Source organism: Cucurbita moschata, unplaced genomic scaffold, assembly GCF_002738365.1.
Source record: "Cucurbita moschata cultivar Rifu unplaced genomic scaffold, Cmos_1.0 Cmo_Scf00060, whole genome shotgun sequence".
Classification (NCBI taxonomy): Eukaryota; Viridiplantae; Streptophyta; class Magnoliopsida; order Cucurbitales; family Cucurbitaceae; genus Cucurbita; species Cucurbita moschata.
The window spans coordinates 643880-661294 of NW_019268576.1; the positions used below are offsets into that span (position 1 = coordinate 643880).

Sequence of the window (17415 nt, forward strand, 5' to 3'; positions counted from 1 at the left end):
CCCCCCAAAAAAAAAGAACAGGAAAAGAGCAACAAAAATCTCTCAAGCCATATAATAAAAAAGAGAAGTCCTTGTCAAATGGAGCCAACGAACAAATGTATCTTAGAAAAACAAAACAGAAAGAAACAAAATTACAAAAAAAAAATGGCTCCAGTTCAAAAAAATAAGAGATAAAGGATAGTTGCTGAAGTCCTTGATAACGGAAGCCCAAAGGTAGATATTGAACCCAACCAAGGCCCCAACATTCTTCCAAAAACTTTGCATTTCACTAAAGATCCTTATGTTATTTCTCTCAAGCTACATATTCCATTAAGTTGCTAAAGAGGTAGCCTGCCACAGAAAAGCTCTATTACAAAATGGAGGATGGAATATGACCTCCTCCATCATATCCCAAAAGCATCCAAAAAACTATCTCAAGTCGTTGATGCAAAATGGCAATCTCACAACACATGCTCCAGACTTTCGGAAGGCTTCTTACACACCCTATGCTACCGAAGGCTTAGTGGTACAGAAGATGACCTTTGAGTCTATGGTTTCTTTCTAACCGTAAGCCATGTTTAATTGCCTGCAGTGCATTAACCCCTAAAATCTTTGCTTTTCTTAACTTCTATGACCACACAATAACAAAGGGATATTTCCCTCGATGAAATTGCTACCTACTACCTGCCGAGGCATGTACACATCTATGGACAGAGAATCTCAACATGGCAGTAGGAACATTGCTTCTCCACATAATAAAGTACGCATTGTTTTCTTCAGTGTTGTGTTATCTGTAGCACAATTTTGATTGTTTTGTTTCGTGAGCAATAAGAATAAAATATATAATTTTCCTCATGGGAAAGAATTTCATAAGGTCTCTGTTTTGACCGTCTAATTTGTTTATGATTAAATCATTGTATTTTTTTCCTTGTCTCAAAATAGTCATCTACATTTCAGCCTTTGATAGTTTTTGAATATTATTTAGTTTTGTTCATTTTCCACTAACATGCATGTTTTGAGCAGCCTAATGTATGGGGCTGAGGATCCTTCAATTGCAGGGATGGTTCTAGACAGCCCTTTCTCTGATCTGGTTGAGCTAATGATGGAACTCGTCAAAACCTATAAGTTTCGTTTACCTAAGTTCACTGTAAGAATAATTCACTGATTTTTAAATCTATGAAAGCTTGAACTGAGAAATTTCTCTCTTTGCAAAAGTCTAGTCCATTTCTTTTTTCTTGACCGACAAGTGGGGTTGTCAAAACTAATTTTAAATTATCTCACCAGTCAACTGATATTTGTAAAGTTTTCCCAAGTTCAAAGATGTGCATGTGACGGGTCTGGTCCAGAAGTTGTAACTAATGTTCTTTTGACTAGAAGTGATTGATGTTCGGAAATTTTAACTATTACGTTATGTGTGTTTCTAGGTGAAGTTTGCTATTCAATACATGCGAAGAGCTATCCAGAAGAAGGCAAAATTTGACATAATGGAACTGAACACCATTAAGGTTTTCATTCTATCGATTATCTGCTTGGGTGTCTTTGAGTTCCTCATATAAATTCTCAGTTGCATACTAATTAGTTGAGTGAAGAATTGATGTGCATATTCTCTTTTTTCTTGGGGATAGATTCAATGCTACTGTTGAAGAAAAAAAGGAAATTTTTTAGATGCTATTCTCATGAGAATTTTTTGTCAAAAGATAAAGATTTTAGTTGACACTTGACATGTGTTTCATGCCCTTTCTTTAGAAAAGTATATAATCATATGTATTAAGGTCAATGGCTCTCCCGGATTTTCTAACTAAGTTTGTATTTTATCCTTCTAAAAACCCTTGACCTAGTTGACTGAAAAAAACAAGAGCGATCACGGTAAATGCTCGTCTTAATTTATATAAACATTTAAAATATTAGATAGTGGAAGTACAATGTGAGCAGTTGAGAAGGCACTTATTGTCCAACTTAAGTTAAATGAACCAAACAACGGATTGATTTTTCCTCTGGATTATTTCCACAGCCCTGTTCTTTTTTTCTTTTTTTTTTTTTAAATAATAAAGGACCAGCCTTTCATGGAGAGTAAAGGAAAGAATAAAAGAGCACCCAAAATAAAAAAAAATAAAAAAAAATAAAAAGCCAACAAAAAGAAAAGGAAAAAGTTCATTAGTAATCTTTTTAAGAAGTTAAAGGCAATTCTATGTGTGGTGATCAGTTTAAATTTATTATTAATGAACTTTGAAGATAAGTCTAGGATAATAATTTTGGGGCTCTTACATGTTTTCTTTCTTTTAGTTGGTATATTCTTTCCAACAACTTCTATAATCATGGTCCTTCTCTTGTTCTTGCTGATTGTTAAAATTTTCTTTCATGTTGGTAGGGGGACTTATCTTCTCTTGTTGTGATGCTTGTTTGTTGTCATTGAATTGATCTATTATAACGAAAGAAAATGCCGCAGTACTAGTTCAGCCAGAAATTGGAAATGAAACATTATGTTCTTCATAATTTTTCTTATTATTTTTAATGCTTACTATTTGAAGTGAGATTGATCCAATATTGTTCTGTCTAGGTGGCAAAATCTTGCTTTGTACCAGTGCTAATAGGGCACGCCATTGATGACGACTTCATACAACCTCATCACTCAGACCATATATATGAAGCTTATGTGGTAAATCCTTGTTACCCAGTTACCTAGCACAAAGTTTTTAGTTTGATGAGGGGTAATGTTATTATGTAGCAAATTCAATAACAGAACAACTCTTGGATTTTGTAAACTACCTATTGGATTCAGTGAGATCCGAAAACACATGGTGCATACTGCAGCTGTAGCCTGTAGCACCTTATAAAACTTTAGTGGTTCTACCCTTCCATCCAAAAACCGTTTCATTGTCGAGTGATGGCTCTGCAATTCCTCTTACGAGATTCAAAGAAGTCGTCCTTTCGGTGCCTTATTCCCCAGGATGTAGCTCTGTGCGATAAAGACTTTAATCACACGATAACCTTTTCTTTCATAAATACTTTTGCTAAAATATGGGACTATATTCCAGAGTTTCAACCTTCTGTGTTCTTATCAGAAGTTTCAGGGTTTCCCTCCCTCTCTCCCTCCTGTTTCTTCTTGCTAGCACATTATTTAATGAACCTAAAGACGCGTATTTGAAGACAGGATTCTTCATGTTTCTTGTGCGGTTGATTCTAATTTTTACGTTGAGCTGTCCAAATATGTTCGTAAGCCTCTTCCTTTAATCGTTCGTGTTAATCAAGGAGCTTTTGTCGAACTCTTTGCCCTTTGTCTTCGCTTATGGTCGTGGTTAGTAAACTATTTCTTACATCCCCACCCCACCCCAAAAAATTTGATGGTATGTGGTGCAAACTGTTAGGTGCTTAATTGTTAACTTGCCAAACATTTTACACTGCTAAGGTTTTTAATCAAATTGTCTCTTTTGCAGGGGGATAAAAACATTATCAAGTTTGACGGTGATCACAATTCTCCACGGCCTCAATTTTACTTCGATTCTGTAAATATCTTCTTCCACAATGTTTTGCAGCCCCCAGAGGATGAAATAGGGGATATTTATATTAACAGTATGACATCCTACTTCAGTAACAAGGTAAATTGGCCCAGTGCGTCTGCTGGATTTCACCTCTGCTGAACTGCCAGATCTAATATCAGCTATGTTTTACCTTCAGGATTACTGGAGAGTGGTGCAAGAAGCAGGCCCTAACCATGGTTCTTCCACAACATCAAGAGGCATGACTTAATAATTTACTCTTTTCTGCTTCTTTATAGTAAGTTTCTTCACAGGATTTTATTTTTCTTACTTGCAGATTTACCAACTAATAGTACAGAAGGTGCCATTAAGGAACTCCGTTCAAAAAGACCTATGAGTCGGATCGAGGTAGTTTTATATGCGTACTCTATTGTCTTGTATGAAAACGGAATCAACATTTTGGTGACATTTTATGACTTAACGTCCCTTGCCTCAGGTTCCTCCCGATCTCCCCTCTGGAGATAATCCATCCCAATCTCAGGTATCGCCATAGCTTCTAATTTGACTTTTCGAAATGCATGTCCAAAATACGACATAAGCATAGCTGAACTGGTCTAGATATTAGTAGAAATCTTCCCTTATAACGTTGATTAGTGTTCAAATCATCTTGTTGTAATATTTTTAAATTTAATGTGAGATCCCACATCGGTTGGGGAGGAGAACGAAGCATTCTTTATTAAGGGTGTGGAAACTTCTCCCTAGCATGCGCGTTTTAAAAACCTTGAAGGGAAGCCCAAAAAGTATAATATCTACTAGCGATGGGCTTAGGTCGTTACATTTAATGAATGCCGAGGATACTTTTAATTAGCAGTAAACTTTGTACAGTTAGCTTTAGTACATATGTGACATCCTCAATAATGTTGAAAAGCCTTGATAGACGTTGCTTTGCTGCAGGAGCAGAGTACATATAATGACGCTGAGTTGTCGTCTTCAAATATGATTAGTTTCGAATTATCCAATGGCCATCCATATGGACCCAATGTACCGAATTTGATGGATGACGATCAGTATGTCGAGTATCCACTTGATGACTTGGCAGGGTTCCCATGCAGTGCAGAGGAGGAAGAAATGGTGAGTCTGAATGTATAATGTCTGATTCGTAGTAATTTTCACGTCGTCTAATCTCTAAACTAGCAACAACCTTTTAAGATGGTTTGTTTTCTTTCCTTTGTGTGGTAAACCAATTTCAGATGCTTATGGAAGCAATGATGAAATCATTGAAGGATTTCAAAATGAAAAACAATGAAGAAGACGATCGAACTTTGACTGTTTGTACCGACACGAAGGACGTTTTGCAGAAAGATGAATGTGGAGTTTTGCGAATAGACGATTGTGGAGTTCTGCATCCGGAAGCTACTTCCACTTCAAATGACCATTTTTCTCTGTTTAATACAGAATCTGCTTCAACTTCAGAAGTGTGCAGTATACCTATTGAACCAGAGTCTACTTCTGCAGCTAGGAATTCGGTATTGGATCGCTCGTGTTCGGATAAAAGTGAACCATCTGTAGGGCCTGTATCTTATGCTTTTCCCTCAACTTCTGGAACTGAAAATGCAGTGGCTTCCTCTTGTAGTAATACGCCTGCAAATTCCCAAAGTTCAGCCGAAACCGACTTGTCAGCCAATACGAAGGCAACCATAGCTGTCGTTCGCAATCCCACAAGCCATATTCTGGACGGTTTGATTCGTCGTTGGGACCTCAATCTCTTCAGAAACAATCAGAACCGGTGAGCCGGGATGTTCTTGTGTTTTTTCCCCTTTGCTCCTACAGATTGTGCGCAATCTGATGTTTTTGTATTGCTGTGTAGCTAAGAAAGTTGCTTTGATGTTAGTTTGTAAAAATATTAGACCCAGAAAAAAGGAAAAAAGTCAAAGAAAAGAAAGATTCGTTTTAGGAGTTTAATATTGAATGTAGCCATTTTTTTTCCCACAAACATTGTGCAAACACTTTGTACCAATTTCTTCTGAAAATACTTCCGATCAGCTGGCTGAGATCCTGCATCGGTTGGAAACGTTAACGAAATATTCTTTTTAAAGGTATAAAAATATATCCATAACAGACATGAAACATCTTTTATATGGGTGTTAAAACCTCCCCTAACAGCGGTGGACTAGACACGGAGCTGTGTGCCAAGTGAGGACGCTATTCCCCAAAGAGGGTGGATTGTGAGATCCCACATCTATTAGAGATGGTAACGAAACATTCTTTATAAGGAGATAGAAACCTCTCCATAATAGACGCATTTTTTCTCCATAATAGACGCATTTTAAAACTGTGAAGCTGACATCAATATGTAACGAACCAACTGCCAATGGTGGCCTTAGACTATTACATAAACTCTAGAGTTTTATCAATAAAAAGCCGATTTAAATTGACTCACTAATAAAAATTCGACCATTTTATTGATATAATTATAAATTTGCACCGGCAAACTAAAAAAAAACGAAGTTTGAGAAAAGGTGAAAATATATAATTAAAAAAATACTAGCATAATTATTAGCTAGAGTTTTTAAAGATACAACATCAAAGTTTAAAAATATTATTTTTTTTATTATCATTTTATCCGGACAATTTAATTATAAATTTATTTTATTTTCTATTTTAATTAGTTGAATTATATTTAAATTAATAGTTAAATCTGAATAATCAATGAAAAATTACTATATATGTTGTGAAAAGAACATTAGGGGAAAAAGACTGAAGCCCAAACTCTCCGACAGGCATTGCTCTTGCGGCGTTTCGCCGAAGAGTAGTTGTTGTAAACAAAGAGAGGGAATCTTTCTTTCTTTTTGTTTTTGTTTATGTTTAGTTTTTGTTTATGCGATTTGGACTGTAATTACTGTTCATACAAATTTCCAAACCCAATCCGCCATTTTTGTTTTCTTTCCCCTTTCTCTTTTCCCTAGAAGATTAAACGAATTCAAAGCTCTCAGACCCACCAAGAACGAAGCCCCAATTTGATATTACTCTATAATCTGAGGAGCAAATTGTTACACTTTTCACCCTTCATCCAATCATAGACTCTCTTCGAGCCCTCTCCCCTTTTTTCCCTCGAGGACGATAATTCGATTTCCAGTCAAGAACGCCACCAAATCGTCATCCTCGGGCAGTTCTCTGCAATATCCTTGTGTTGATTTTGTTTCCCCCAATTTGTTCGCTCTTGTCGCGATGATTCTTTTGTCGTTTCAGATCCTAAACCCTAATTTTTGATCGGGTTTTGATTTATCGGCCGACGGTTCTCGAGTTCAGTTTGCGGTCCGGCACATTAAAGATTTGTTGTATACGATTCTTTAGTTAATGGGCACGATTAAATCTTGCAGGGATGCCTCTAAATCCTTCTCAAATCTTCGATCGCCATCGCCCCCACCAGTGACTTCTTCCACTTCTCGATTTGAGACCGTGAATGGATCGCACGAGTTCAGGATCAATGGGTATTCTCTCAATAAAGGGATGGGGAGTGGGAAATATATTGCGTCCGATACCTTCATGGTTGGGGGCTATGCGTTTGCTGTATATTTCTATCCCGATGGGAAGAGCGCCGAGGATAACGCGTCTTATGTCTCGGTGTTCATAGCGTTGGCTAATGAAGGGACTGACGTTAGAGCCCTTTTTGAATTGACGCTTTTGGATCAAAGTGGGAAGGGGAACCACAAGGTGCATAGCCATTTCGAGAGAAGGCTTGAGAGTGGCCCTTATACGCTGAAGTACCGAGGAAGCATGTGGTAAGCATTGTGTTTCGTTGATTTGCTACTAAGATCTACCAGTGATTATGTTTCTTTGAATGCTATTTTATGTTCTTCATTCTCATGTATAAATTTCCTGTATTGTTTCACCACAAGCTGTCCAACGCTTTAACATTTTTGGAGCATTTGGTGTGAGTCTGTCAAATGCTCGACAAGCCGCTACATTAGCGGCGCATAAACCATGTTTGTTGTCCGATCCAGACCTGTTAGGAAACTCCCTTTCTGTAGCTCTCCTGCTAGTAGTTATGATTAAGATCATTTTACTGCTTAGACAACTGCCCTGAAGATGAGCTTCCTAGCTCCTCTCAGCCTCGGTATACCTATAAGCTCTCCAAATCCCAATTCGGCCAGGTTCCTTCTGGTCACCAATTTCCAGCCATTTGTTTGCTTGGTTCGAGTTCATTGGCCTTTCGGTATATCTATCATTTGTTTTGCACATATTGAGCCCTTGTTACACATAATAAATTGACGTATGTCTAATTTCCTTCTGGTTATCTGTCTATTTCATTTTTTTTTTTAATTACAAACAGTTGGGAATCGATTGTCTTTCATTTTGATAGTGAGTCGTTTTTAGATATTATAAGTAAAGTCAAGAATAATAGGTAGAACTGGAGGAGCGAAGCTGCTTGACGAGACTTGAACCCTTCACCTTCAAGGTATAGAACTGCTAGTCTTGATCTAGTCCGTCTCCTCGGAATGATCTCGAGCTACTTACTTACCTCATACACCAGGGAGGCTTCTAGCTTCTCCGAAAACAAAATTCTAACTTTTGAAATTGTAGGGACAAATTCTAATTTTCTTAAAAAAAAACTATATGGACCAAGTTTGCTTCTAATCCTCCGTATTATTAAAAGAAAATATACTATTTGATGCCTTAACCAATCTTGGATAAGAATCTACAAACGCACTAGAACGCCCTTATTGACGATCCTTTACTCCGACAGCATCTAGGATTCTTCGAACAATGTGATATCTCTCACTGGACACAACAAAATTGTGTCCTATTTTCTCTGGAACCTTCTCTTTTGTTAACATCTCAGGATTTCTTCCCCATTTCTTCACTCGATGATAAAATGTTTTGTTTCTTTTATTGTGGAATGAAGAAGAAAGGAAATGACCAGGATTCCTTTTTTTTTCTATTGTACAGGGGGTATAAACGTTATTTTAAACGAACTCTTCTAGAAACATCTGACTTCCTAAAGGATGACTGCCTCGAAATCCGCTGTGTAGTTGGTGTCGTTAAGTCCCATACAGAGGGGCCAAAGATTTACTCCATAACACCACCACCCTCTGATATAGGCCAGCATTTTGGGAAGCTATTGGAGAGTGAGAAGCTAACTGATGTGAACTTTGAAGTAGATGGGGAAATATTTTCCGCCCACAAGTTAGTTCTTGCAGCACGCTCACCCGTCTTTAGGGCACAACTCTTTGGCCCTCTTAAGGACCACAATACTGAGTGCATAAAAGTCCAAGATATGGAAGCCCCAGTCTTTAAGGTGCTCTCCCCCTTTCATGTTAGCTTTTCTTTTGGCGCACTTTACCAATGTAAATGCTTCATGCTATGTTTTTTAGAAGAAGAATGGTTTTTCTGTTCTATCTTTTCGATTTTTTCAACCGATAATTTCAATGCTTAGTTTAGACCTCGGGATAGTTTCTTCGTATTCTTCTAATTTCAATGATTCTGTGAGTTTTGGAGAATTAGGAGTGTATGTGATGTGGAATTCCTCATTGTTCATACAATTACAGGGATTGCTTCATTTCATATACTGGGATGCCCTACCAGACATGCAGGAAATGGTAGGTTTGAACTCAAAATGGGCTTCCACGCTTATGTCTCAGCATCTTCTTGCCGCTGCAGACAGATATGCACTTGACAGACTCAAATTGCTTTGCGAGGCTAAACTATGTGAGGATGTTGCTATAAATACAGTGGCAACGACATTAGCATTGGCTGAGCAGCATCACTGTTTTCAACTAAAAGCTGTATGTCTGAAAGTCATCGCCTTGCCGGAGAATTTGAGAGGTATCTATGTTTTCCGAGTACTTAAATGTCGGTTGATGCACGATGCATATGAAAATGGTTGTTTGGTGGCTCTCCATTGATGCATATGTGGTATTATTATGTTTGTCTTTCAGCTGTAATGCAAACGGAGGGGTTTGAATATTTGAAAGAGAGCTGCCCGTCGGTTCTCACCGAGCTACTAGAATACGTAGCAAAGGTGACGGAGCACGCAGTGAATACTTGCAGCGGGTACGGTAATGGGACGGTATTGGATGGAAATTACGCGAATGGTAGACGGGTAAGGCAGAGGCTGTATTGAGCTGATCAGCAATGCGTCGAAACCACCATTTGTGGTCGTGAATAAGATAGAGAGAAAGCAAAGTGCAGAGGTCGGTTTGATTTTAAACATGGTCAGTCTGTAATGCAGTGATGATTGCTAATTCACATTGTAAAAATCAATCAATCTGGATGGATGGCGTGAGCGTATCTTTTAGTCTTCTTTGTAATGGATGAGGATCATATTCTGTATTTACATATATTACAAAGTTCAAAGTCGCAGGATGCTGTAGAAATTCTTGGCTTAAGCCTAAAATGCCCATGGCTTGAAATGATTTTTCTCTTCTTTTTACATTTATTTCTAATTTTAAGTTGAAATTTATGACAATTTTGTTCCACCGATGTAACTGCCCATGCCCACTATCTAGTATTGTTTTTAGGACGAGCTTAGAAGAGCTTTTCACACCCTCGTGAGGAATGCGTCAATGCCCACTCTCTAGTATTGTTTTTAGGAAGAGCTTTTTATACCCTGTTCGATCTCACAACCTATCCCCTAGCGTCTTTGCTGGCACACTACCTTTGATACTATTTGTAATAGCTTATAGCACCGTGCTAGTAGATATGTCTTCTTTGGGTTTTCCCTAAGATTTTTAAGATACGTCTATTAGAGAGACTATTAGAGAGAGGTTTCCCACACCCTTACAAGGAATGCTTCGTGTCCTCTTTGGGTTTGCCCGGAAGGTTTCCACACTCTTACAAGGAATGTTTCTTGTCCTCGAGCTTCACTCAAAGTTTTTAAGACCCATCACCCTTACAAGGAATGATTTGTTCCTCCATCCAATCGATATGGGATCTCACAACTAATTTGTTACTCAATTTGGTCACAACTATTACCAAGTATTCTCACAACTGGGTAATTAAATCAAATAGAACACAGCGAAATGAGTTGAGTAGTTTAACTGGAAATGCAATCAACAAGAAGCTCATCAGAATTTCTCAAGTGATACAAAGAAGTTAGATATGAAGACGGTTGAAGTGAAAAAATATAAGCAAGTCTATGGGGTTACTACATACTTCATACATAGCAGAATCAGCTGCAGATAACAGCAATCTTAGTGGATTGGATTAGTGAAGTTCTATAACTTATACCTGCGTAGATTGAAGGTGTAAAGAAAGCATAATAATCAGTGTCATGGTCCTAATTTCAAGAGCCAGGTAAGCTGCAACCAGTCACAATACTTCAGCCGAGACGATGAACATTCAACGTGTTGCTATAGAGTAAAGAATGCTAAGATAGCAACCCAACTATGTCAGCAACATAGAGTACAGTTTGCCTTGCCTTTCCAATGAATCATGGTAGGAAACATCATCATCCTCATGTAATGATGCTGTTGGTTTCACTCAGACTTGTGGGAGATGGTCCTCGAGAAGATTTAGTACAAGCCCGCATTGGAGATCGGTTACATCTCTACTGAAACAACCAGACCCCAGATCGAATAGCGGATTATAAATTCAGTACCAGTTATTTCCTGGTCCGCCTTGGGCAGCAGCAACTTTTCTAGCTATGTACTGAGGTTTTGGCTGCAATCCATTCGAACCTTCAATGGCTTCATCTTCAGTCGTATCATTTTTACATGATGAGTTTCTTCTAGGATATGAACAGTTATTAGGGGCGTACTGTGGTGGAATGGAAGGGTTTCTGGTCGTCCTCCGCTGTTCAAGAACTTCTGGTACCACTGCTGCTGCTGTAGCCCCACAGTTGTATCGCAACACAGAGCCAACAACTTTTCCAGGCCTTGCAGCATTGCCTGCAGCAAATCATCAGTAGAAAAATTGTAATTAGTTAACCAGATAATCAAGCTTAGCAGCTCCATCCGCATATTGTGGTTCACAATTCACGCACATTTTAAGAATTGTAGAAAAAAACTACAACATTTAGCTCTCAGAAAATTTAAAAGATTACAAAATCCCAGGTCAATACCCATCCTAAGAGTTTGAATCCATAACCCCCCGTTTGTCTACTATGTTAACTTACTCTCATGACTACCAACCCATAGTGGTACGAATAAATATTGGGAAAATCGTGGTATTCACAAGCGAAAACAACTTTTTTAAGTAACAGTTGGCCAACATGAAATTATTGTATTTTTATTCTTGAAGATAGAAAAACTATCCTAAGAACTTTAAAATGACAAACCATATAAAACATAAGATCATTTACAAGTAAATGCAGAGTCTCAGCAAACATGGTTGAGTCGTTAAATTATTATCCATGTCCTCTGTTATCGATTTGGCAATCGGGGTGGCTCTCTTGAAGATACCATCATGCTAAAAATGAATGAATAAATGCAATCTTCGCATGTGAGGAAATATAGAGGCATGCAAATCTGTGCAATTGGATAGCAACACTCACCTTGAATAGATTGAGGAACTTGAATAGGAGCTCTAGTTGAAGGAATATTGCAAGTCCTATCCACTTGTGGCCTCTCAACTTCTTTGATGGAACATTTGGATAGGTCATTCACAACTTGTGCCGAGTTCTGTACCATGTTATCTGAATATAAAACACATTGCCTGCGTGCATAATAACTGAGAGGTTAACATTCAATCATTTCCAACGATTTTCAACTGATGGATAGCAAAAAAAAAAAAAAAAAAAAGAACAGAATACTAAGATTGAAGTATTAAAAGAGATACCTCGGCAAGGATGCATGTTGTCTTTCAGGAGGGGCAACGGTTGCACCATTTCCATAGTGTTCTTCAAGGTATGCAAATTGCTTCTTAAAGTGGTCAACTGCACTGTAGAAGCAAACATTTTTTTTTTACATGGCAACATTTCTTAAATGGTCGAGAATCTAAAGACCACTTAGTGGATTGAAGTTCTGGGTAAGATCTTTTTTGAAGCCCTCAAATGGAGGTCAGAAATCTAAATACAAAAGAATCTCATATTGAATACTCGATTACGGGACAGCTCATACAAATGACCTATGGAAGGAACTTAGCTATCAAGAAGACTTGAGTGAAAGATTTCTCCATGGGATCGGAATTCCAAAACAAAGCATGATATAGCTTGGGACTGTGATATTAAAATTTGAAGCTAGATTGTTTATATTTAAAAAAAAAATTGTGTAGAAGTTACAGGGGAAGTACATTTTCACCCCAACCAAACCCCAAAATAACAGTCGTGAAAAAAGTGAGGTGTCTCGTAAAAATGCTAAATTAGAAGGGCATAGTATAAAAGCACCTCGAGGATAGAATTGATCAGATAACTGTTGTTTTTAAGATACCTTGGATACATGAAACTGGTAGGTTCTGATCCATCTAAGAACTCCTTCAACATCTTTGGATGGTACTCGAGAATTTCCCGGTAAATAAGCTCCCTAACATCTTCTTTGGTAATTCTTCGTCTCTCAAATTCAAATTCCATCTTAGTGACAGGTTGAGCAGATGGCTCTCTTTCAACCTTCGCTAAGCCTTTAAAATATGGATCTGCAAGGGCCTAAAAGTACGTGCAACATGTGTTTGAAAACTGTATTATGTAAATATAAGATGGACAGGTAATGAATGATTTTAGAAAGCTTGCTAGCTTAACAAGATTGACTGAAGTAATATGATGAGAATCTCTTGATTCTTGTCATAAATGTGGGATATTTTCCAAACCCAATCAATTTGCGGTGTATTAATTAGTAATCTTAGTAAACTGGGATTGTGGAACTACTCAGAAAGTCTCTTACCTCCTCTGCTGTAGGTCGATCCTTTGGCTCAAAAGCCAACATTCTTTCCAATAAGGGAAGTGCTCGGGGATCTGCATGAGGAAACTTCTGGGAGAAAGGAACAGGCTTCTTCTTTCGCATACTGCTTAAGTATCTCCGAGCTTTCTCATTTCGTATCTAATCATATAAGATTAGATATTTAGCAAAAGAAAATGATATACATACAAAAGTCATTGTTAAACTTAAACTTGATAAAAACATTTCACAGGAATCAAACCCTGGCAATGGCTTCTGCATTAGGGGTTCCCAGAAAATCTGTCATCAAATCTAATTGGTGCACAACATTCTTTCCAGGGAAAAGTGGTTTTCCAGTTAAAAGCTCTGCAAAGATGCAACCAATGCTCCATATATCTATTGCTGGTGTATACTGAAAGAAGTATATATTACAAATTAGAATGCATGTAACAGCTTTGAAATCAACAAACCTATTTTCTTTGTTGGTAATAATGAATATCCTTGAACTCATTTATAGGGAGTTTTCTCAAATTTACATGACATTATGATCTGACCCTGTTCTATATTAACCGTCTTACAGGAGTTAAAAAAAATTTCAGTTGATCATTCAATAAAATCTCCTTGTGCCTTCATTCTACCCAGACTACAATAAAGAGCATTCCATATAACTTAAATAATACATAAAATTATAAGCAGTTAACAACTTGACTTCGTAACAAGAAACACACGTACACTCACACAAAATATGAAAGCTGTTCAAAACCATGATGTCAGCCTGGAAAGAAAAAAAATGACCAAAGATCCAAGTGAACCATTAAAAACTATTAGGTAACCAGGGGAGATTATAGAAAACCATATTCTTCGTGTGAATTTGGGAAAAAATGCTACCAAGATGTTGTACTTCATATTATTTCTCTTTTCAAAAAAAAAAAAAAAAAAAAAAAAAAAAAAAAACTCAATATCAATGATTAAGTTAGCACTAAAAGATATGCAGTAGCAAACTTTCACCTTTGAGAAAAATGAACCGCACAGTTCAGGAGCCCTGTACCACCTTGTTGCTACATAGTCCTGCCATAGCAAGGAATATGAAACAAATTGATTACGAGATAGTGTAACAAAGAACAAGGGCCTTTTAATTGAAAGAAATTGACCCACTGAGTAATAAAGCAGCAGCCACAGCTATTTACAAAGATACGTACAGTCCAGAAAATAGCAGTAGGAGTATCATTAAAAGCAACTCTGGCTAGACCAAAGTCACAGATCTTGAGTTTGCAGTCAGCATTTGCTAAGATGTTTTTGGGTTTTAGGTCCCTGTGGAAGACGTTTGCTACAAATGGTAATTATTGAGTTGATATCAGTACCAGAATAAACATTTCACTTCAGAAACTACTTTTTCAACTCTTTGCAGAATACAATTATTATACTCCAAATAAACAGAATCAAAATGCATGAACTTGTTGACGATAAGACTATGACCTGTGTGTATATATTTCAAGCCACGAAGAAGCTGGTAAAGAAAGAACTGATAATGTTCTGGAGTCAAATCGTCGTTTGCTTTGATAACTTGGTGTAAATCAGATTCCATGAGCTCAAACACAACATATATATCCCTGAATTCCCTTCTAGATGGAGGTAGTAGGATGTGCTTTATCTCTACAATGTCTGGATGTCTCAATAGTCTTAAAAGTTTTATCTCACGAAGAATGCGAGTTGCATCAGAGACATGCTCAAAGATATCGTTGATTTTCTTAATTGCAACTTTTTCCCCAGTATGAGTATCATATGCAGAGCAAACAACACCATAACTTCCTTTACCAATTACTTCCTCTATTTTATACCTGCTCCCTTCACCATATTCTGTGAAGAAATCCACATCTATAGACGACTGCATCAACACATTTAAGCATCTATAAATATCATCATCACCAAGAACACAATGGAGAGAGTGAATCAAAAAGTAGAAACCCATAAATACACAAGTAGGTGTTCAAAAAGCACATCCAAATACCATTGAATTTCGCATTTGTGAGTTGGTTACACAATTTTTAGGCGCCATCACTCTCACATGAGATAACAGAAGAACGTAAACAGTAAACTGTACATGGATTTCAAAAAATCCAGAGAAGGAGATAGTACTTGACTTTGAAATGACTACCTATACATCTTGGCAAAACAACTTAAAAACAAAAAGAAGTTATTTCTTACCAACCAACTAGCATAAAATCTAACCAACCTTGAATCCATGAAGACATTAACATACAACAATTATAAGTGAACTTCTAAAAATGATATTCACACGAAAATGTATGATTGGGTAAGATAATGTCTTCGCATCAGGTGAAGAGGTCATGCCCAACACTAATTTTCAGCTTAACTAAACGGAGAAAACGAAGATATCTCATAAGAAAGAGGCGTAAACTTGCCTTTCTTCTCTGATCGTGCTGCATGTTAGCAAGAAACCTTTCCAAGTTTCCAGATCGATAAGCCAAATAGGGAATCTAACCGTAGCTTCAAAATCGAACTGAATCAGAGATTCGCAGCACACAAGACAGCCAATGTCACTTGGAATCAAGTGAACGAGAAGCAAGTAATCCAAACTAACTTAACTAATCAGTAACCTGTCCAGATCACCAAACTCTGGCTTTAAAACACACTAAATAAAAACCTAATCTCAAACTCAAAACCAAGAGATAAAAGCAAAAGGTGAAGTCCCAAAAGTGCAAACTCAACTGAAAAAATGGCTAAAATTTTACTTTCAAAGTTCAATACAGACAAAATAGTTCATCAACAGCTGGAATCGAACTAAAATGTGAAAAACGAAAAGTAAATACAAAAATCGCCATCAACAAAACTCGGCGAACTCTCCAAAAAAAAAAATGGCTGGGGAACGCTACTGTACACAGATCAAAGCACGGGTCCACGTTCTTCGATGATACTGAAAATCTTTAAAAATAATGGCGGAAAGAACTAAAAATTTGAAGAATCTTGAAGAGCGATGTTCTCGAGAGAACCGGAAGGAAAACTTGGAACAGGGAAAATCGGAATATGGGTACGAGAGAAAGATTGAGCTTCTTCGATCAGATTACTGATAGTTGAGAAATTGAACAGGAAATATAAGCTTTGGAGGAAAGAAATGGAGATTTGTGAGAGAAAAATTGCAGTGGATCTTGAAGAAAGAAGAAAATCGGAAGGGAAAAAAGGGAATATCGCAGGAAGCTGTACCAAGAGGCAACGGCGCAGTCTGTGAGAAGGAGAGAGGCAGTAGAGTCGCTCGTGGCTGATATGGATAATAATAATTGAATTATTCGCTATTTATTTTTTGGAAGAAAATTGCTTTACTTTTTTATTTTATTTTATTTTATTGGTAAATACACTTTTTTAAATTAATTATTTTGGTCCTTCTGTTTAAATTAAACTTTTTATTCAATTTTTGAAATTTCAAAATGTTTCATATTTGCTTTTCAACAAGTAATTGAAATTTGAAATTAATTTTTAAATTGTCCATAATAATTTATTATTAATTAATGGATACACCTCAATAAATAATCTGACAAATAAAATATATTGATTAAATTTTGTGACATATTTATCAAAATCAATAAAAATACCAAAAAATTATAAAAAATATAATACTTTAATTTATTTTGGATTAATCGGTAGTGTCCAGATAGTCAGATTCCTTGGAATAGATGCTGACATGTCGTTTGGAAAGACGCCACGTGTTCCTTCCTTGCACATTGGTTCTCATGTCGTCCAGGAAAAAATAGCTGGCTTCCTTTTATTATTAATATTTATTTTATTTTTAGAATTATTATTTCAATTAAAAATGAAATAAAATAAAATCATTATGGCTTCGAGGTCATCTCATAATTCATATGGTCATTTGCACTTTGAAGGTCTCTATCGTGACGTAATAAATCTAACTCAATTTGACTATATTAGGTTGACTAAACAGTTTACTTTTAGCCTCAATTTCAACTACAAATAATATAAATATATATATATATATATATATATATATATATATATATATATCGTCTCTCACTTATAAATCACGGGTGTTCCTGAGTTGTCTCGGGTCGGATCATTTTTTTAGACATAACCTAAATGTGAGTTGTAAATTTGTTTAACTCAAATTTTAAAAATTTACT

The 17415-nt window shown here is 36.7% G+C and overlaps 3 protein-coding genes across 4 annotated transcripts in view; 2 read left to right on the forward strand and 1 right to left on the reverse strand.

Annotated features, from left to right (window-relative positions):
- LOC111436957 overlaps positions 1 to 5485 on the forward strand; it is an 8589-nt gene extending 3104 nt beyond the window's left edge. Inside the window, exons 6-14 of one of the 2 annotated variants that reach the window (XM_023074763.1) lie at positions 1003 to 1126; positions 1404 to 1484; positions 2537 to 2635; positions 3414 to 3575; positions 3655 to 3715; positions 3793 to 3863; positions 3952 to 3996; positions 4416 to 4586; positions 4706 to 5485. In XM_023074763.1, coding sequence (XP_022930531.1) covers positions 1003 to 1126; positions 1404 to 1484; positions 2537 to 2635; positions 3414 to 3575; positions 3655 to 3715; positions 3793 to 3863; positions 3952 to 3996; positions 4416 to 4586; positions 4706 to 5245 — 1354 coding nt within the window. In that variant the 3' untranslated portion in view covers positions 5246 to 5485. Of the gene's footprint in view, positions 1 to 1002; positions 1127 to 1403; positions 1485 to 2536; positions 2636 to 3413; positions 3576 to 3654; positions 3716 to 3792; positions 3864 to 3951; positions 3997 to 4409; positions 4587 to 4705 lie in introns of both variants that reach the window. The other variant, XM_023074762.1, reaches the window with a different exon arrangement.
- A 796-nt stretch (positions 5486 to 6281) lies between these two features.
- LOC111436913 (BTB/POZ and MATH domain-containing protein 2-like) lies at positions 6282 to 9882 on the forward strand. Its single transcript, XM_023074704.1, has 4 exons — positions 6282 to 7237; positions 8406 to 8754; positions 9005 to 9281; positions 9395 to 9882. The coding sequence occupies exons 1-4, from the start codon at positions 6813 to 6815 to the stop codon at positions 9577 to 9579; spliced, it is 1236 nt and encodes a 411-aa protein (XP_022930472.1). The 5' UTR covers positions 6282 to 6812; the 3' UTR covers positions 9580 to 9882.
- A 600-nt stretch (positions 9883 to 10482) lies between these two features.
- On the reverse strand, positions 10483 to 16542 carry LOC111436856 (mitogen-activated protein kinase 15-like). Its single transcript, XM_023074628.1, has 11 exons — positions 16487 to 16542; positions 15688 to 15882; positions 14741 to 15149; positions 14464 to 14591; positions 14273 to 14332; positions 13527 to 13676; positions 13271 to 13426; positions 12824 to 13035; positions 12234 to 12335; positions 11950 to 12110; positions 10483 to 11344 (listed from the first exon to the last, which is right to left on the reverse strand). The coding sequence occupies exons 2-11, from the start codon at positions 15709 to 15711 to the stop codon at positions 11049 to 11051; spliced, it is 1698 nt and encodes a 565-aa protein (XP_022930396.1). The 5' UTR covers positions 15712 to 15882; positions 16487 to 16542; the 3' UTR covers positions 10483 to 11048.
- Between the last annotated feature and the right edge of the window lie 873 nt (positions 16543 to 17415).